The sequence below is a fragment of the Xenopus tropicalis genome, chromosome 1 (assembly GCF_000004195.4).
Source record: "Xenopus tropicalis strain Nigerian chromosome 1, UCB_Xtro_10.0, whole genome shotgun sequence".
NCBI lineage: Eukaryota > Metazoa > Chordata > Amphibia > Anura > Pipidae > Xenopus > Xenopus tropicalis.
This window is the reverse complement of record NC_030677.2, coordinates 106,450,321-106,469,924: the sequence shown is the minus strand read 5'-3', so window position 1 is coordinate 106,469,924 and position 19,604 is coordinate 106,450,321. Positions and strand designations below refer to the sequence as shown.

The 19,604-nt window shown below is 38.6% G+C and overlaps 1 protein-coding gene across 1 annotated transcript in view; it reads left to right on the top strand.

The window, feature by feature from the left end:
* Positions 1-19,604, top strand: part of ell (elongation factor RNA polymerase II) — a 62,360-nt gene that overhangs the window by 20,442 nt on the left and 22,314 nt on the right. Inside the window, exons 2-4 of the mRNA XM_002940208.5 lie at positions 12,365-12,412; positions 17,196-17,317; positions 19,171-19,334. Of these exons, the coding sequence (XP_002940254.2) occupies positions 12,365-12,412; positions 17,196-17,317; positions 19,171-19,334 (334 nt within the window). The remainder of the gene's footprint in view (positions 1-12,364; positions 12,413-17,195; positions 17,318-19,170; positions 19,335-19,604) is intronic.

The following is a 19,604-nucleotide window of genomic DNA, read 5'->3' as shown; positions in this document are numbered from 1 at the left end:
ACCTATTGTGTTCAAATACTATCCCGACAGATATTTTTTTTGTTGTCAACGTTGCTTATAATACAGTAGTGAGAAAATAGCTACTTAAATCTATCACTGCTCCAAACCTTCCCCACTGCTGCCCGCAAAGTTTCCCCTGAGTTTAACCAAGTTATCAACAAAATGTTAATTTGATGTTACTATAAATGTTCATGGCCTGCGGTGTAGACATTGCCTCTCACACCATGTCTCCAGGCTACAAGAAAAAGGAGTATTTTGCACACAACCAAAATAGTTATTAGAGTGTTATGACCACAGTTGGATCACAAAACAGGCAATTTGGCAGCCAGTATAGGGATGATTGCAAGAACATTTACTGTACACAGTTGAAGTGTGCAGTAGTTACTCAATACATGTCCCGTAGGTCCTAGATGAGCCAGTGCCTCATTGACCCAAATAAAACCTCAATGACCTGTGACTGGAACTTTTTTTTTTAGTTTGTTGTTTTCTGTAGTTAATTTCAGAATTTCCAACAGTCGTGTTGTGTCAGATGGCAAATCTTTCATGTAGATTTTTCTACCAGATCCATTATATTTTAGCCCATGCAACTACATCCGACTTGTAGGATACATTTTGTCTGTCCAACACCATCGTTCAAAATCTCCCGTGGCTTTTAGACCTTAAACTTTGGTGTGTTACTTGAACACACCACCTGAGCTTAAGTGAATGTTATATATTATGTTATGTTATATATGTTATATAACATAACTTGAATATTATAGCTATATGCAGCGCTACACCTGCCATGAGGCGGCAGTATGTGGCAGGTTACCAAAGCAAAAAACCACGTCTGGTATCTTTTAAGAACCTTTCTGCACAAACTATACAACTCCTCTGTGGCCTGTTCCGAAAAAGTTAAGAGCCAGGGGGCAGGGCTGCTGCTTCCCCAGCAAGCACCTATGGTTATAATGATACTGTGTATTTGTATTATTTTATTTATATGGATGCGGTATATTACTGGTAGTCCTTTACCCCACTATTATATAATTTTATTGTTTTTAAATTATCTCTGTATTATTTTGTAATGATTAGCTTTTGCCCTTAGTTTGTGGTTTGGCTTGCACATGCTGTGAAAGGTAAAAATTGCTTTTCTTTTGGCACCTTCATCTAAAATGCAGTCATGGAATGTGCATTATATGCCAACAGCACTTTTCCATCTTCACTGATTGCAGAGATGATTGGTTGAAAGAGCTGTGGTATTTCTAGGCAATATCTAAATAATTTATTTTCTCTCCATATTTTCTTGCTATGTTCAGAAACTAAATCCATGTATTTTCCAGAGCTTGAACTACACTGTCGAAAGGATTTATGATGCTTTCTAAATTGCTCTAATGATGTTAGATGAATAGTTATGTTTGATTGCTGCAAAATTATTCAAGGCATTTTGAAACCATCCTTATTCCAGAATGACATATAAACATACATTAAATACCTAAAAAAGGCACAGATACATGATAACAACCCACAAATGTGTGTTGCCAGAGTGCATAAGTAAGCAAAAAATGAAATAAGGTTATAACAGCATTTTCTACTGCGTTTGAAGGGCTTAATAACCTGCACTTGTGTCAGTTATAGGTCAGTGGCACAAGGGCTGTTTTCCATGTGATCATTGCAGATATTAAAGGAAAAGTAACACTAAAATCGATTGATCAAGCCTAGCCTGACTCCTTCCTATACAGAAAGAAGGCTAGGCTCGATCAATCGATCGTTGCATAGTGGATGCAACTCCTTCCTTTGCCTTATCGCCGTAGTTCAATTGACAGGAAGCCAAGTTTTAGCAGGTATTTTCTATTAAAGCATTTAAAATTCTAAGTGGTTTGCAGGATAGGGCAGTTATTGGTGCAGGGTAGAATAGGTTTTTTACTTAAAAAAGTTAGTGTTGCATTTCCTTTAAAATCACCCAGAAATGCTATATATCATAATGCGCAGGCTGTAATGTAAAATCTGTATTACAGTTTCATTTCATTGGTTTGATAGACCTACTGTGCGATTCTGCACTGTTGGCCAGTTCTTCGTATTGGTTGAAGTAATCTTCAGCACTCCATCCGGACACACTAAGGGGTATATTTATCATGCTGTGTAAAAAGTGGAGTAAAGCATTACTGGTGGTGTTGCCCAGTGAAAAGAATCGCCAATTAACTTGCAGTAAAGTGTGACTAAAGTTTCTCATAGCACAAGTCACATGGCTGTGGCACACTGTGAAATGTATAAAATGGCTATCCCAATGTGAAATTTCAAAATAAAGTATAAAAAAAAAATATGGATTGCAATACAGGAAACAGCCCCTTGTAAAGAAACCAAGATGATAAATGGAAATTGTATGATCAAAAGCTTGGCCTTGAGTCATTTGTTTTCTCTAACAGGGTTGCTATCTACTACGTTACTATGAATTTACTGGAAGGTCTGTTTATCTATAGAAATCACAATTTGTTTTCATGCAGCTAACTAAAAAAGCTACCTGCTAGTAAGGATTTCTAGAAAAGTACAAATATTGCACATTTTGTTACATAACTCTAAGTATTTTTAAGATTAAATTCCAATTTAATTGACTTCTCTGTTTGTAGAAACCTCCATTGGCTAGGTTAATTAAAAGTAGTAGTATTTGACTCAAACATTGCCAATTTACATATTAAAGGATACCATTATCAGTTTATGATTTTAGTTTGACAAAGGGTAACCTTTCTTGATGCTTATGCCCAGAGCTCAGAATGCTGTTAAGTAAAGCAGGCAAATAGTGAGTCTGTATTATATTGTTTGTATGAGGCACTGCCCAAATGTGTCAGCTTGTTTTTCATCCTATATTTAGCACTGTAATCTTTCATGTTACATAATTCACTTATACATTTCAAAAATGTGTTCATCTTAGATAATTTTTTTTTATCCCTCTCAATATTCTAATTAAAGTGAAATGCGGCTTATAGTTAAAGGAAATCTAAAATTAATTTTGCTAAAAATGCTGTAATTTATTTGCTTACTGTCTCAACCCAAATGTTTAACCAGGGCTTGTGGAGTCCGAAAATAAATAATTTGACTCTTAACTCCTCCGTTTTATGGTAACTCTTGCGACTCTTCTGGTTTTTAATATACTAATGTATTTTCCATTTTGAAAGAACTAAACATACAAGGCACTTCATCACTGCCAAAGCTCATCAGCTTTAAAGCTATATGACGATGGTGTCTGCTTTAGGAACAAACCAAAGAACTACTGGCTAGGAAGCTAACGCACTAACCTTTTGGCCTTCCAAGTCTGTCACTGCCAACATGGATGAGGATACTGTTCAAGTTTGGGTCTAATCTATAACTAAGCCTATGTCATTGTGGCTTTTTCACACTAGTGAAACAACTATTCACTGGCTTTATCATGACTATTATCTGTGAAATAGGACATTGTTACTTTTACTTAGTGCTGAGTCAGATGGTAATAACAGTGATAACCTGGGGGTATTGTACATATAATTGCCACTACATTAATTTATATTTTTCATGAGGGTGGTTTATTGGGGGGGGTGTCACCCACAGGGGGCATGGTCTAAAAATGTTTTTCCTATGTGCACGGCCATTTTTCACGCTGAAAATCTGGTCACCTTAACTTGCATGCTCCATATGCTCTGAGCTAAGAAAATGAGAGTTATGTCATAGAAAATGATTCTGCGGGGCTGATTATTAAAGTGTGTCGCAGAAAGCGCTAGTTTCTGAGCTATCTTGTGATGGGAATCTCAATTAATTACTAACTAGCCTTGTATAATAAAATAAACCTTGGGCTTGTAAAAAAAAAAACAAAACATAATGTTCAACATTTCTATCCTATTCTTTATTAAGCTTTAATTAAAAAAAAACCATGAATATCCTGTTAATCATATGCTTATAGACAATGTTTAGTAATGTATTCAGTTATAATTGGTACTTAGTGATGTTATTTCTATCATATGTCTTATAATATCCTTATATTTAGTTCTTTACACACTATTTTGTTATTCTTTAAGTGAAGATTTCACAGATAGTTAACAATTAAAAGGGAACTCCACCCAAATACAACTTAAAAGAGGTTGTACACCTTTGAGGTTACTTTTAGTATGATGTAGAGAGTAATATTCCAAGACAGTTTGCAGCTGGCCTTCATTTTTTTAAAAATTATATCAATTTTTTGTTCCACAGCACTCTCTGTTGCTAGGGTTCAAATTATCTGAACAACCAGGGAGTGGCTGGAATGAGACTGAAATATGAATAGCAGAGGATCTGAATAAACAAATAAATAAACACTAAATAAATAATTAAAAATAAACAAATAAGTACATTTTTTAATATGCAAAAATATGCAAAAAAAATATGCAAAAAATAATTTTTAATGTAAACCTTTTCTGAGTGGCTTCTTCACAGGTGGGGGTGCATCATATATGCTTATTGGACTTTTATTCTGTGTAATACATCCACCAAATATATTCACGGTTGGCTGACAGTTCACAGAGGGGTGACCCAGGGACCAACTAACCACATTACATGGGAAGCACAAGTGTGAACTGCGACTATTTTAGCCATTGCTTTGCCACATGTTTTGGTTTGGTGACTGCATTGTTCACGCCTCAGAACCATACTGTAAGCACCTACATTGTTTACATGTTCACACCTCAGATTGTAGGAGCAGTGCCAGCATTGTCACGGTATGTACCTGCCCTATGCTTCCTGTGTATGCCATACTCTGCCTGCCCTATACTGCCTGTGTGTGCCATACTTTGCCTGCTCTCCCTGTGTGTGCCATACTCTGCCTGCCCTGTGCTGCCCGTAGGAAGTAAACCTGGCAGGGGTTTGATCTGGGAGCTGGTTAGCATTTGGAAATAGTCATTATATGGTCCCTAAGGTGTGTAAGTATGTGCTGCAGGTTGCTGTGCTATCCACAGGAGAGGCATTGATTTATGGGTGTGTCTTAATATGACATAATATAATTCTTTCACATATAAATGATGGGTGATATCCCTACTCCAACCATTTGCATTTTTTTAAGTATGGTCTTAAAAGCTTGCAATAACATGGCTGTGGTTTAAAAAGTGCGGTAGTCAAAACTAGCTTCCATTATTGGCCCTCCACCATGTAGGCCAGACAAATTCCAGCCCTCTGTACCACAGAAGTTGGACAGCACAGGTCTAAGGCATTGGATGACAGATGTTTCAATCCAAAGCAACAGACTGTAGTTTGATATCAAAATGAATGCAGTGACTGAGGCCTGTGCATGGGTTAGTACAGTTGACCAAACTGACCAGTCTTCTTTTTCATGGAAAATGTTAGATATTTGTTGTTAGAGGCAGTTAACAACATTCTCCCAAACACATGGGTTGCAGAGATGAATAGGTGTGGGACATAAGCACTAGAAATAATTTCTAACTAGAATTTCAGAAAAGGCCAAATATTTTCCCCAATTGCTGAAACCCATTAGGTGTTCAAATGCTGCTCATTCCCTGGTTGGGCAATTTTTTGTTCTGGTGTGATACAGAAATTTTTTTTCAGTATAATTTATAAAACAGCTAACACTCTGAGAATAACTTTTTTATATTTTTGGTGTTTGCGATTAATGGGAGCTTACAGAAACTACTGCTTTGAGTATCACCCTCCTCACCACTGAGGTCAAGCATCAGTGACTTTTTCTATCCTATCTCTTTCATTTTGCATACGTTAAAAATTGCACTGAAACAGTCTTGAAAAACCATGGGCAGAGTTGTCACAGCCGGTTTCTAAAGCTGGCCATCCATGTTAAAGGTTTTTCGGTATTGTACGACCAAGCTTATCATGAAACGATCATTTAAAAGTACGATTTGTCCATCAAAAAAATACCTGCTTGGTCCTGCTAACTAGTTATGTGCAGGCCGTAGCATTTGCAGGTCGCAACTGCCGACTTGCGACTTCTGGATTTTTTACCGCACCCAGGTCTTATAAGCCGGGTTGGGTAGGGTTATGGTTGGGAGTGGGCAGGTTTAGGTCAGGTGCAAGTCGAGTATTTCTCGGCCCCCACATCACTACTGCAAAGGAATGGACAAATTTCATTCTAGCGACTAAAATTTTGAAACTGGCCCGATCAATTTTTTGACCAATTTTGGATGAGAAATCACTAGTTGTGAGATCGCGTGGTGCCCACTAACCTTATAATAATTTGACAGATTTGTCAGATCACACTGAAATTGGTAGTTAGGGAGAGAAAAATCTTAATGTGAATGGCCACCTTAAAGGAAAACTATAACCCCAAAATGAATACTTAACCAACAGATAGTTTATATTATGTTAAGTGACCTATTAAAGAATCTCGCCAAACTGTAATATAAATATATATATATATATATATGTGTGTGTATATGTATATATATGTGTGTATATATGTATATATGTATATATATATATATATATATATATATATATATATATATATATATATATATATATATATATATATATATGTGTATATATATATATGTATATGTATATCTCAAACTCAACAGTAGAAAGCACTCACAGCTACAGCATCAATCAGGTCAGTGATTTATTTCAGCATACCATCTACGCGTTTCGATCACCACAGGATCGTCATCAGGATGATTATTTTTGTCAGCACCCAGCCTGTATCCACAGCCTTTCTCAAAGTGAACACAGTAATTACAAACCCACTCTTAAACCCAAGTTGGCGCCAAAATGTAGCTCATGACGTCACAACATGCTTATCCAATCACCACCCGCCAGCACTGTTTGCATGTACAACCAAAAATGTAAAAATAAAATACAAATAATACAGAAAACAATGTGAATAACCAAGTGGTTCGTGTGCATAAAATAAAACAGAAAAGAGGAGAAAGAAAGGACAGAAATCAACAGAGAGATGCGCAGAAGAAACCACTATCGCTGATCTGCACTTCACACACACTGTGTCAAATATGTTAGGGAAAAAGGACATAGATAAGCGGTGCCAGGGCCAGTACCCAATATACTGGACTGTGCAATGAGAGATCTTACCCTTTATGAACAATCGGGTGTAATTTACAAGGCTCCGTAGGGCTCCGTAAGTATAGAGGCGGGTTGTCATGGTGACCTGGACGCCAAGTCCGGCTTTTGCACCCGCGCTACTCGAGATTGTAGCCCTTGAATCTTTCAGAGCTCCCTGTGTAGATAGGAACCGAGGGACCATAAGAGTGTGTGCCTCACGACCTTACCACCTTAGTCTCGGCGGCTCTGCATAATGATCATGGTCCTGTGCGGGGATAGCTTCAACTGTGCAGGAGCGGTCTTGGATCAAGGACCCCAGTGACGTCAACATTCAGCATGGTGACTCACGCGGGTCCATTACTGTAAACCAGCGTCTCCCACAGTTGGCAGGCACATCGACTAGGCTATAGTAATGGACCTGCGTGAGTCACCATGCTGAATGTTGACGTCACTGGGGTCCTTGATCCAAGACCGCTCCTGCACAGTTGAAGCTATCCCCGCACAGGACCACGATCATTATGCAGAGCACTAACTGTGCTCTTCTTCAGGGAAAAAACCCTGAGGAAGAGCACAGTTAGTGCTCGAAACGTTGGATTTCTTTCCTTAAATAAAAAGCACAAAAATAAGACATCCTAGATCTGAATGAACCCATGGAGGTCTGGATTTGGAGTCACACTCCAAAAAAACACTACAGGCTGATACAACTTTCATGTAATGTCCTTAAAACAAGTCAAAATGAGGCTCAGTAGTGTGTGTGACCTCCATGTGCCTGTTTGACCTCCCTACAATGCCTGGGCATGCTCCTGATGAGGTGGCAGATGGTCTCCTGAGGGGTTTCCTCCCAGATCTGGACTAAAGGATCCACGTGGTGCAACGTGGCGTTGGTGGATGGAGCGAGACATGATGTCCCAGTTGTGCTCAATTGGATTCAGGTCTGGGGAACAGGCGGGCCGGTCCATAGCATCAATGCCTTTGTCTTGCAGGAACTGCTCCACACACTCCAGCCACATGAGGTCTAGCATTGTCTTGCATTAGGGGAAACCAGGGCCAACCGCACCAGCATATGGTCTCACAAGGGGTCTGAGGATCTCATCTCGGTACCTAATGGCAGTCGGGCTACCTCTGGCGAGCACATGGAGGGCTGTGTGGGCCCCCCAAAGAAATGCCCACACCATTACTGACCCACTGCCAAACCGGTCATGCTGGAGGATGTTGCAGGCAGCAGAACGTTCTCCACAGCGTCTCCAGACTCTGTCACTTCTGTCACATGTGCTCAGTGTGAACCTGCTTTCATCTGTGAAGAGCACAGGGCACCAGTGGCGAATTTGCCAATCATGGTGTTGGGCTGTAAGCACAACCCCCACCTGTGGACGTTGGCCCTCATACCACCCTCATGGAGTCTGTTTCTGACCGGTTGAGCAGACACATGCACATTTGTGGCCCGCTGGAGGTCATTTTGCAGGGCTCTGGCAGTGCTCCTCCTGTTCCTCCTTGCACACAGGCGGAGGTAGCGGTCCTGCTCCTGGGTTGTTGCCCTCCTACGGCCTCCTCCACATCTCCTGATCTACTGGCCTGTCTCCTGGTAGCGCCTCCATACTCTTGGAGTATGATAGACACAGCAAACCTTCTTGCCACAGATTTCATTGATGTGCCATCCTGGATGAGCTGCACTACCTGAGCCATTTGTGTGGGTTGTAGACTCGGTCTCATGCTACCTCTACAAGTGAAAGCACCGCCAGCATTCAAAAGTGACCAAAACATCAGCCAGAAAGCATAGGAACTGAGAAGTGGTCTGTAGTCACCACCTGCAGAACCACTCCTTTATTGGAGATGTCTTGCTAATTGCCTATAATTCCCACCTGTTGTGTATTCCATTTGCACTACAGCATGTGAAATTGATTGTTAATCAGTGTTGCTAAGTGGACAGTTTGATTTCACAGAAGTGTGATTGACTTGGAGTTACATTGTGTTGTTTAAGTGTTCCCTTTATTATTTTGAGCAGTGTATATATCTGTAAATATTGCCCTTTTACATCCTTTCCCTTGATTTACCATTTAGTGATGGGCTGTGTGCTCCCTCAGAAATCACATGACCAGAAATAATGGAACTGTAACTGTAAATAGTGTTGAAGCAAAAGGCAGAACTCTGTCCATTAATTGGCTGATATGACGTAGCATGTATGTGTGCCTTGGCCATACTACTAAAGTTTATTTAGATGAAGCAGGGTTTTACATATGAGCTTGTTTATGCAATATATGTTTATAGAGACCTACACTGTTTGGGGTATAGTTTTCCTTTAAGAATTGGCTAATGTTTACCACTGTTGGTTATGGCAGGGGCTTAAGTGCTCTAATATCTAAATAGATAAATGCTCAGGGGACAGGGTATGATCCTTGACCACTGCCATTTAAGGCAACATTTAGATGAGGTTTGTAACTTCCCTGCTTTTAAATTTTTATCTTACTCTAATTTGCACTGCCAAATGTTTTATGCTTGTTTTATTATTTTTAATATTGTTTATATTACTGCTTATTACCACAACACTCATGGTAAATAGCAACTGCAATTTATGTTCTAGCAGTTGAGCCAAGAAAGGAACGGGATGGATTATGCTCAGAATTCTGGGGTCCCTGAATAAAACAGGTTACCTGTTGCTGGTTATATACGTGTTAAGTGTTAAAAGGGTCGCTTTACCCTTTTTGTTTTTTTAATTAATTTGGCATTCATATAATTGGCAACTAATCATTTTAAGAGGTAAATGGATTGTTATTTTTATTTATTTTCATATTTGTTCTGCTGATTCTGTCCATGACATCACAAAAGATGTTTTTTCCATGTGTTTTAGCCACCAGAGGGTTACCCAAAACACCTCTGCTGCCTTAAAGGGGACCTGTCACCCTAAGAAATTATTCCAAATCCTTTTCTATCATGTTAGTTGAGCAAAACAAACTTTACTTACACCGTATAAACTATTTAAATCTTGCTGCCTTCAGTCTTGGAATTCATGATTACAGCAAGCAGGCCGGCGCCATTTTCTGTACACTGTTATTAAGGCAAGCTTTATATCACCCCAAAATCTAATGCATTTGCCATCTAGGTGATATCTAGGAAGTGCTGAATGGAAAGTTGAAGTAATTGTAGTTAAAAATCTGAGCTGTCAATCATATATTGCCTGCCCCACCTCTATGCCTGCGGCATAGAGGCGGGACAGGCAATATATGATTGACAGCTCAGATTTTTAAATACATTTATAACAGGTATGGTTGATTTCATTAAAAAATAATTTGGGTTTCATCTTTAATTTTTAAAAGACTTTTATTATACAGCTTTTTATCTGTGGGTGACAGGTCCCCTTTAAGTCCATTCTTATACTGAAAACGTGCACATTAGGGTTTTCTGGTCAAGCAGTGCTGCTATTTGTAGTTTAGGGGGTTTTCTAAGACTTGTCACAAAGTTTTTGTCTGATAACTAGATGTTTGTTATTGTTTTAGCCAGTGTGCCTGAACTAGGCATACCAAACTTGAAACTTTGTAGGTTTAAGTGGCCCTTGAGGGGAGTGGAGTCATCGGTTACAAAACTGCTGCAATCCATTTAAAGGATCCTGTTTTCATTAGCAGAGAAGTTGTATGTTTGGCAGCTTTCCCATATATTCTTAAATAAGATAATATAATAAAACAAATAAAAACAACCACATCATATGGATTTATATTATTTTGCATTTTAATGAATTTATTTACTCTGGGTTCATTCACATTTATCCCTGTTCCTGTGGAGCTTACAACTAAGGTCCCTGTCACATTCACACTCGCTATTTTGCTCAGAAATCCATTAAGCTGCCTGTACGTTTATAGTAAAATTCAGCTACTGCAAAGCATATGCTGAGACTAGTTTTGTTCTGACTGTGCATTTTTAGTTATTGCATGGTTCATAAACTGTTGACAGGTGTCTTTAAAGTAAAAAAGACCTAAAGATTTAATTTTACAAAACTGAGAAAGAAAAATATTAACTGGTGGCTTTACACTTGCCTAGAAAGTTTCAGTGAGTGACATTTTAAGGCAAGAAGTACTTTCAGGATGACTTTCTACACAGTTTCATTGAATCTTGTAAGACTTCCTTTAAGGGGGATTTCTCAGCAGGTGGCCTCTGGAGCAGATTCTGCCATTGACTGCACGTTAGTCATTTAGTGCCGGTTGTAGTGGAAATGGTGCATGGCTCAGCAGCGATTCTACCACTTCCTCCATATAAAGGAATTATTACAAGCATTGATAGAAGGCCTAGAATTCTGCTCACACATTCTGTCGTCAGAGTAAAATGTGTTTACATTTGCTTTAAAGCAATGTGTAATATTTTGTAAATGAATAAAGTCCTACTTTGCTGCTAGGGAAAGTATTGGCACTTGTTTTGCTTAAAAATCTATTACTATCTTTTTCGATCGTCATCTTTCTGTATGTCTATCTGGTGTCATCTGTCTCTTGCTCTCTGGTGCCATCTCTCTGTCTCTCGCTCTCAGTGTCATCTCTCTGTTTTGCTCTCTGGCGCTGTGTCTCTTACTCTGTTGATGAAAACTTAACTGAGCAATGCTAACCTAGGGTGAAGACACACAGAGCTACTTAGTAGCAGCTACTTGTCACGGCTACTAAATGCCAGAAGATACCCTGTCATAGACAATACTGAGAATTGCCTCCACTTGTAGAGACAATTATCAGTAAATGATCAGCATTATCTGCTACTAGTAGCTCTGTATATCTTCACCCTAAAGTAAGGGCTCTGGTACACGGGGAGATTAGTCGCCCGCGGCAAAACTCCCTGCTCGCGGGCGACTAATCTCCCCGAGTTGCCTTCCCTCTGCCATCCCACCGGCGAACATGTAAGTCGCCGGCGGGATGGCAGACACGGCGGGGCAATTTCAGGGAATCGCCGAAAAAGACTCGCGAGTCGACTTACATGTTCGCCGACTTACATGTTCGCCGGTGGGATGGCAGGGGTAGGCAACTCGGAGAGATTAGTCGCCTGCGAACAGGGAGTTAATCGCGGGCGACTAATCTCCCCCGTGTGCCAGAGCCCTAATACAAAGGAGGGTCCAGGCAAGGTTGGCTTTTTAAGGGAATATAATAGTTTTGAAAAAATGAGTTATGCTTTGGTTACAGTTAATGTCACCTGTAGTATATCAACACATCTGGAAAGGTGTGTTTTAGCTAACATAAGATTTAAAGTGCTCTGTTATTATTTCTTCACAGACTCATAACTATTTTTAATTTCAGATTTTAAAAAAAAATGGTTTTACTCCTTTATACATGTTTCATATTTTTAGAATTCAGTAAATGTACACACTTATATTGACACTGTTATTCTTTTCTTATTCCAGGCATCTCTGAATCTAAAGCCAGCCATCCGGTTTCAAGGCTCCCAAGGGGTAAGTGAGCATGTGAATGAATTCGTTTTTTTTCTCTAAGCTGTTAATAGTTTATACGCCCGCTTTCATCTTTTTGGTTCAGGCTGGAGTAATTTGTTAACCACAGTAATGGATTTGGGCATTGCACAGACTGTAGCTTCAATACTGAGTTTTATCGAATGGGTTAGGTTTTTCAGTTTAAATTGCACGACTGTACCTTTCAAAAGGCACATAACTGAGTTTACTTTAAACCAGGATGCACTCCTTCTAAATAAAGCAGATTTCTGCATGTAACCTACATTCTGTAGAGCAAATGCAGATTTTTCAGCCCAGTTTTTTTATGCAGGTGATATGGCTGGTGTTGTCCTTTAGCTATAATCGGCATCGCCTATTAAAAGGACATAGTTCTTTGTTTTAGCTGATACAAGTACATGTTTTTAGAACACATATTTGGTTCAAACTATTTTTATTTTAAAAATTAAAACTGTCATACTGAGCCATCACACCCTTCTTGCTATTGTAATGTTATTATAAACACAATAGCAGCCCTAATGGTCACCCTGCCAGTGAAACTATAGCTTCTTAATGCCTTGGCACACAAGGCTTCTGGCTTATTTTCACCACTCAGACTGCCTGCTATACACTTCAGTGGCAACTGCCTGTCATCACTGATCCAAAGTTCACTCCCTGGGACAAATGATGTGATCCATTTTTTATTTTATTATGTGAGAATTTGAGATGCTACCATGGCAACTGTATTCAAAGAAATGCAATGATGGATTGGATTTCAATTCTGTGCTATTTTTGCATGTTTTGACAATCTAATATGGCTTACCACGTAAGTCTTTGTATGCCAAGATTGCAGAAGGCTCTTTGACACATAAAGTGACATTTTTTTTTTCATGCCAACTAAAATATTTTTTTTAAAACTTGAATAAATTAATTTAATTTTCCCAGGTTTTCTGATTGCAATCAAACAATATTTGCATCTGTGTTAGATTGGCCTAGGCAGCTGATAAGCTTTAAGGAGGACCCAATACATGAATGATACAGTTTAGTCAGAAATCAGATTGTTCAGATTTTATAAAAACTCTATGTAAAGCTGTTAAATATATTCAAGTTAAAGTCATTAAAGGGGTGGTTCACCTGCGCACAGTGATGGTCAAGTGGGTTCTTGTTTACAAAACAATGTTGATGGGATGTATACTGGTAATCTAATTTATATAACTTTTAAAGACCAAACATGATGTAGTTTTTGTTTTCCTGTTCAGCTAAAAAAAAAAAAAAAAAAAAAAGAAAAAAAAAAAAAAAGAAGACTTACAATAGAATAGAATACAATACAATAGGCAAAATTATGTTCAGCACATGCCCTATTCATTGAACTTGTTTTGAACAAGAGATATACTGCCTGACACTGGTTGTCCAGAGGTTAATAGGAAGTTTGCAACATCTCCTTAATCACTTAGATTTCCTTCTCCTCCTGAAACCCACTCGGCCCCCTCCCTCAGGAATTTGCTTTGACTTCTGGCTTGTGGGCATGCTCAGATTGCTAAATATGCTCTCCAGTCTAGCAGCCAGTAAAGAGATGGCATTGCTGGTTCCCATAGAAACTCAGCTCTAGCTGTCATTTCTGCCTGTGTGAGCCTGTATTCTTGATGAAATGTATGTTGATTAAGGGTCTGTGTGTGTATGCTGTTTGCAGATTTAAATGTATTGAAATGGTTATGTATCAGAGGAAAAATGGCCACCCGGTGAAAGCTGCTATTTGCTTTAGGAAAATGTGATGGTGCTAGCAAGCAGAGGGGATTTATGCTGTACAAATGATGCCATTTGGATGTGGGAGACCTGCCCAACTGATATACATTGTAGGCAAATGTAGGCTTTACATATCCTTTAAGGCTAAAGTCTCGCACCGCTCCAAAATGCCTTTGTGGCCGGAGGAAAGTAATTTTGCTGCGTGGGACATTAGCCTATTAGCCTTAGAGCTGAGGTTTCCACACCTTTTTTCCCTCAAACCCAAATATGAGGTTCAACATTTAATCTCTGACTTTGCACCATTTCTTTCTGGAAATATCAATGGAGCTGTGAGGGGCAGGGCTATGCATGCAAGGTGGTGGGATAGGGATGGGCCATGGGAAGTCTGCCTTTATAGTACCTGTCCCTTTTCCATCTGCTATTTTATACAGTAGAACCCCCATTTTACCATTTTTAGGGTACCAGAAAAAATGGTTTAAAGATAAATAATATAATATTATAATGCAATAATAATACAGGGAAATCCGTTTTCCAGTATATATTAGTGGGACCACAGAAAACTGTAAAATGATGTAATATTAAGGTTTGTTTTTCCACTGTTCTCTTCTGATGCCTGTTTCTCTCTTTACTCCCTTTTTGTCACACTCAGGTTTCTCTTCTGCTCTTTTTCCTCTTTTTTGTTTCTGTCCAACTTTTTATCTGTTTTTTTATTCTATCAACTGTGTTTTCTTTCATTAAATTCACTTTCTATTCTGTGTCTGTCATTCCCATGCACTTTTTTTTTTGTTTTTTTTGTCTCAATTTTTATTTTTCCTTTTTTCTTTTTTTTGTTGTTTTCCTTGTTTTTTCTTTTATGCATGCATGCAAAATTCTATTCCCACCCTTCCCATTTGTTGCCCATGGTTACATAGTTACATATTCTCAGACATCTACCTATTTCTCTTGGTCTCTGCCTTCCCATACACATGTCTCTCTTCTTTAGGCTCTTGAATTTTCTATATGTTTTCCCCAACCTGATAGGCCCCCGGATTTCCCCTATATGGAATAAAAGGCACTAAGTTTGCCTAGGAGCAGAAACTCATAGCAACCAATAAGATGTTTGTTTGCTGATTGATTGCTATGAGCTACTGCTCCTGGGCAAACTTAGTACCATTTATTGCATAACCCAAAGGTTATTTTAAATACTTGTTGCTTTAGTACTGTTTGTAATAGTAATATCAAATATGGCTTTAAACTTCATGTAAGCCACATTTTAAATCAGTGCTTTAAGTGACCTCTTTGTGCTCTTTGTAGATGTGCTTGGATTACACATAAGGTGTGTTTCTGTCAGGGTTCACTGTGCCATCTGTATCAACATTAATATGTTTAGCCTGTGTATTCTGTGTGCAGCCGGTCACCCATCTGCTGTCTGTTTCACGCTGTTCTGTGTGCTACTCAGTGTGTTGTGCCGCTTAGCTTATGTGTTCTTAGTAAATAAAGTACATGGTTATGTACAAATGTAATAATGATGTATGGCTCCTATGTGTTCTGATTGCTGTTATACACAAACTGATGGCGTTGCACTGCACATGTGAGTGGTGTCAAATAAATTGGGTGCTGTGTGTTTATTTTTAAAGCATGCATTGGGACACTTTCCAAAAGGACCTTTTCACATGAATTTATAAGGGCATTGGCTAATGGCAGTAAGTAGTATAGTATGCCTTGCAAATGTTTTGTACAGTGAGGCTATGGGAGTGGATAGGAAAGGTCAGTACTTATGTTACCTGATAGCTAATTTGTATTATTGAAAATGTGTCTGATATAATATAAGCCTGCCGTAGTTAAATATACAGTCACCTGAATTGTTTCTGTGCTGTAGGTTTGAATGAGTAGCAGGTAAAACAATTCACACTCCTCTCCTCCTGCCACCCACTTCTTTGAAAACCTTATGTAGCATACACCTGGAGAAAAGGCTTAGGGAACTATTAATTTTGTTCCATTCCGCTGACTTATGGTTCCCTTTAAGTAACATTTAATTTACCCTTCCGAAGGAATGTACTGAATTTGCATGACTCAACATCTCTTCAGTACTGATAGAAACACATTTTATTCTTTCATTGCATTTTTTTCTCATGGCACGTGGGGTGTTTTCCACACTTCTCAAAAGTGGCTGAAATCACCCTGATACTTTCCAATGGCTTGATTTGGAAATGCCTTAAAGAACTGGCTTACTACAGCATCCTCTGGTCTTAGATATGCATACTGAGGGGTAATTTATCAACACTGGGCAGATATGCCTATGCGTAGTAACCCATGTTAACCAGTGTTGCATTTATTGTTCTAGATAAAGCTGGCTAAAAAAGCCAGTCACGATTGGCTGCTGTATTTAATTGCCCATGGGCAAATTTGCCCATTGTTAATATATGAGCCCCTTCATTTAAATGAGACCCATTCAAGTCCTCCTGGACATGGTCAAAATATCCCTTGTGCCATTATCTTAAAGTCTTTAACAGTAGGCTTTTAAATGCATATAACCCTTGTAGTGTATGTTGAATTATTGTGACACTTCTGTTTGTTATAAATTAATGTAAAGTGGTGCTTAACTTGCTGGTGCTATGTCCATCAAGCAATAATAAGTCACAAGATTTAGATTTTTAACAAACATGGAAAAAGCAAGCTCAAGGAACTTGACACTAATGTGTGCATGTAAAGAATAGCATGTTCTGTGCAAGCTGAAGCTGCGCAAAATCATTTTGTTTTAGTAACTAAAACAAACCTTAAAGACCTGAACAGGGAGTGATAAAGGGATGCGCACAAGTAAGTTAACCTTTGGAAAACACAGTGGTAAAGGATCAAACCAAGAAAATAACAAGGGAGCGTAAAGTGAAAAAAAAAAAAAAAAAACAGAATAAAGTGCTTTAAAGTGACATATGAACTTTGTGTTTAGTGGAATGCAGGAAGACTGTTTTAACTACATTACAGAGAGAAAGCTGTGTTTATGCCTGTACGAAGCTGCAGTCTTTGCTGTGCTTGCTGCTCTTTGATTCTTCACTTCTCTTCTTTATTACAGCAAATTACCATTCCCCAGCCTGAGTGCCCAACGGAAGTACGAACATTCACCTTCTATCTGTCAAATGTTGGCAGAGACAGTCCCCAGGGGAGCTTTGACTGTATCCAGCAGTACATTCAAAGGTGAGACATGCCCCTCTCCCCCCTCTGCCAGTGGCGTCATTTGTGTGTCATTTCTGTCGTAAACAGACTTACTGGCTTTCTTATTCGTCCTTATCTGTGAGGCTAGCATAATATGTCACTGCATGCAGCTATTTGCCATGGAATAAGGACAAAGCAAACAAAAGCAAGTGACACATTATCAATACAGGGTTCAACAGGCTTTTTTTCTTTTTTTAAATCCATGTCATCTCATCCCCATCTTCTTGATCTTGACCGTTTTCTTCTTTTAAGAAATGTAAAACATTTTTTAGCAAGCAATGATTCATTGCAACTATTGTAATTCATTTGTCATGGAGCTGAAATTAATCCGATCACACCAGCTTTGGTACGTTGGACACTGCTGCCAGGGTCCTATATTACGAAAGTTATACATTCCTGTTCTCATTTCTTTAGTTTTTTTTCGGTCATTTTTGTCACTTCTTTGTTATCTCTTTTTTTTGTTTTCTTCTCTAAGCTTGTGTGATTGAAGTGAATTTCTCTTATACCCCATGGCCTTTTTATTATGCACTATTCTGTATTTAACTGTCTATTAAACTCATGATTATAACTCTGGTCTCTTCTGCTATAATTGGTAGATGTTATAGTTAGTATTCAGATACCTCCCGTATTAGTGAGTATTTGGACGTTATCTATACTTGATGTATACCCCCTTCTGTTTAAAATGTGTTGATTATAAATACCATGTGGTTTTTAAATGAACTGAAGCAGGCCACATGTGCTTTCCCAACTCAGGTGCATGTTCAAGTTACACAATGTGGGACTGATCAGATATCCTAAAAGTCTGTAGGTGGTCTCTGTAAAGGCCCAAGCCAACTTATTCTTGTTTACTTTAATGCTTGTGATGGTTATACAATTTCCCTGGCTGCCCTATGCAACATATATTGTGCCACCATCCATCTGTTTCTGTTACCATCAGGTTTTGGCCTATTGCGTTGGCCTTCACCCATTACAAAGTATTAAAGATATCTATTTGTCACTTTGGAAATTCTACATTCAGTTAACTTTTATGACTTCTTGAACTGGTTAAATTAATAAATTTTACTGAATTTATTTTAGAATATGTGCACCATCCTTTATTATACCATGTATATATTATACTGTAAAGGCATTGTTATTGGAATCAGAGCACCTTCATTTTCTAAATATTTGCTTTTATACATGCTTAAGCTGCCATATATTTACCACAGTGGGCATTGGACAAATATGCAGGAAGGATTGTTTACATGGCAGTACTCTTAAAAAATCTTCCTTTCATCTTTCAAAGGGAGAATGAAGAGCCATACATAACCATATTTTATATTTCATTCAAACTCATAATTAAATGTTTGCCTGCAACTTTCTAGGTTTTTGCTGAAGGAAGACTCATTTTTTTCCTTTAAAGAATCTGTTGGTCTTTTTAATGCAGGGTAGGGATTAGTCGGCCATGGATATGCACAGAGGCCCTACTGGGGCCTTCATCACCCCCCTAGGAGCACTTTGCTTAAGTGGTGTTGCTAACAACTTGTTTACTTGGATCAGTACCTGAGAGTGTTCTAACCCCCCTGTGGCTTTTATACTTAACTTGTATTGGGACGTTATGTCCTTGTAAACATGGGAAAAGAAAGTCTTAGCCCACCTAATTGGCACCTTGCCTCAGGCCCTATGGTGTGTGATTTGTTTTTTTTCTGAGTTTGTTTATTTCATCTCTCTCTAGATCTGAGCTTTTTATCTCTTGCTTTGCTCAGGTTATTCTTGGTGCTTCAGCTTTTCATTGGGAACAAATGCTGCTTGTTTTTTTTTTCCCTCTTATGACAATGTTTTCTCCATTTTTGCAGCAATGGGAATGTCAAGCTGGACTGTTTGGGTAGCATCCAGGATAAAATCACTGTGTGTGCCACAGACGACTCCTATCAGAAGGCACGGCAGAGCATGGCGCAGGCTGAGGAGGAGAACAAGAGTAGGGGTGCCATTGTCATTAAAATGGGAAGCAGATATGGAGGTATAAATATTTTTTCCTGAGTGGCAGATTTTTACCCTTAACATGAATATTTGATTAAGTGATAAGCTTATAGATTTCAGTATACCAATAATTAGTTATGTGGGCCTTGTATATCACTTGAAACAAAAGGCACATTATGCTGTAATCATGGTTTATTTTCTCTCTTTTCTTACTGGGTTGGTTGGGATGGGGTGGGCTGTGTTGTGATATATATCAATCAATAGATACACCAGAAAACATTAAAGAAAAGTAGCATTAGTATATACAAAA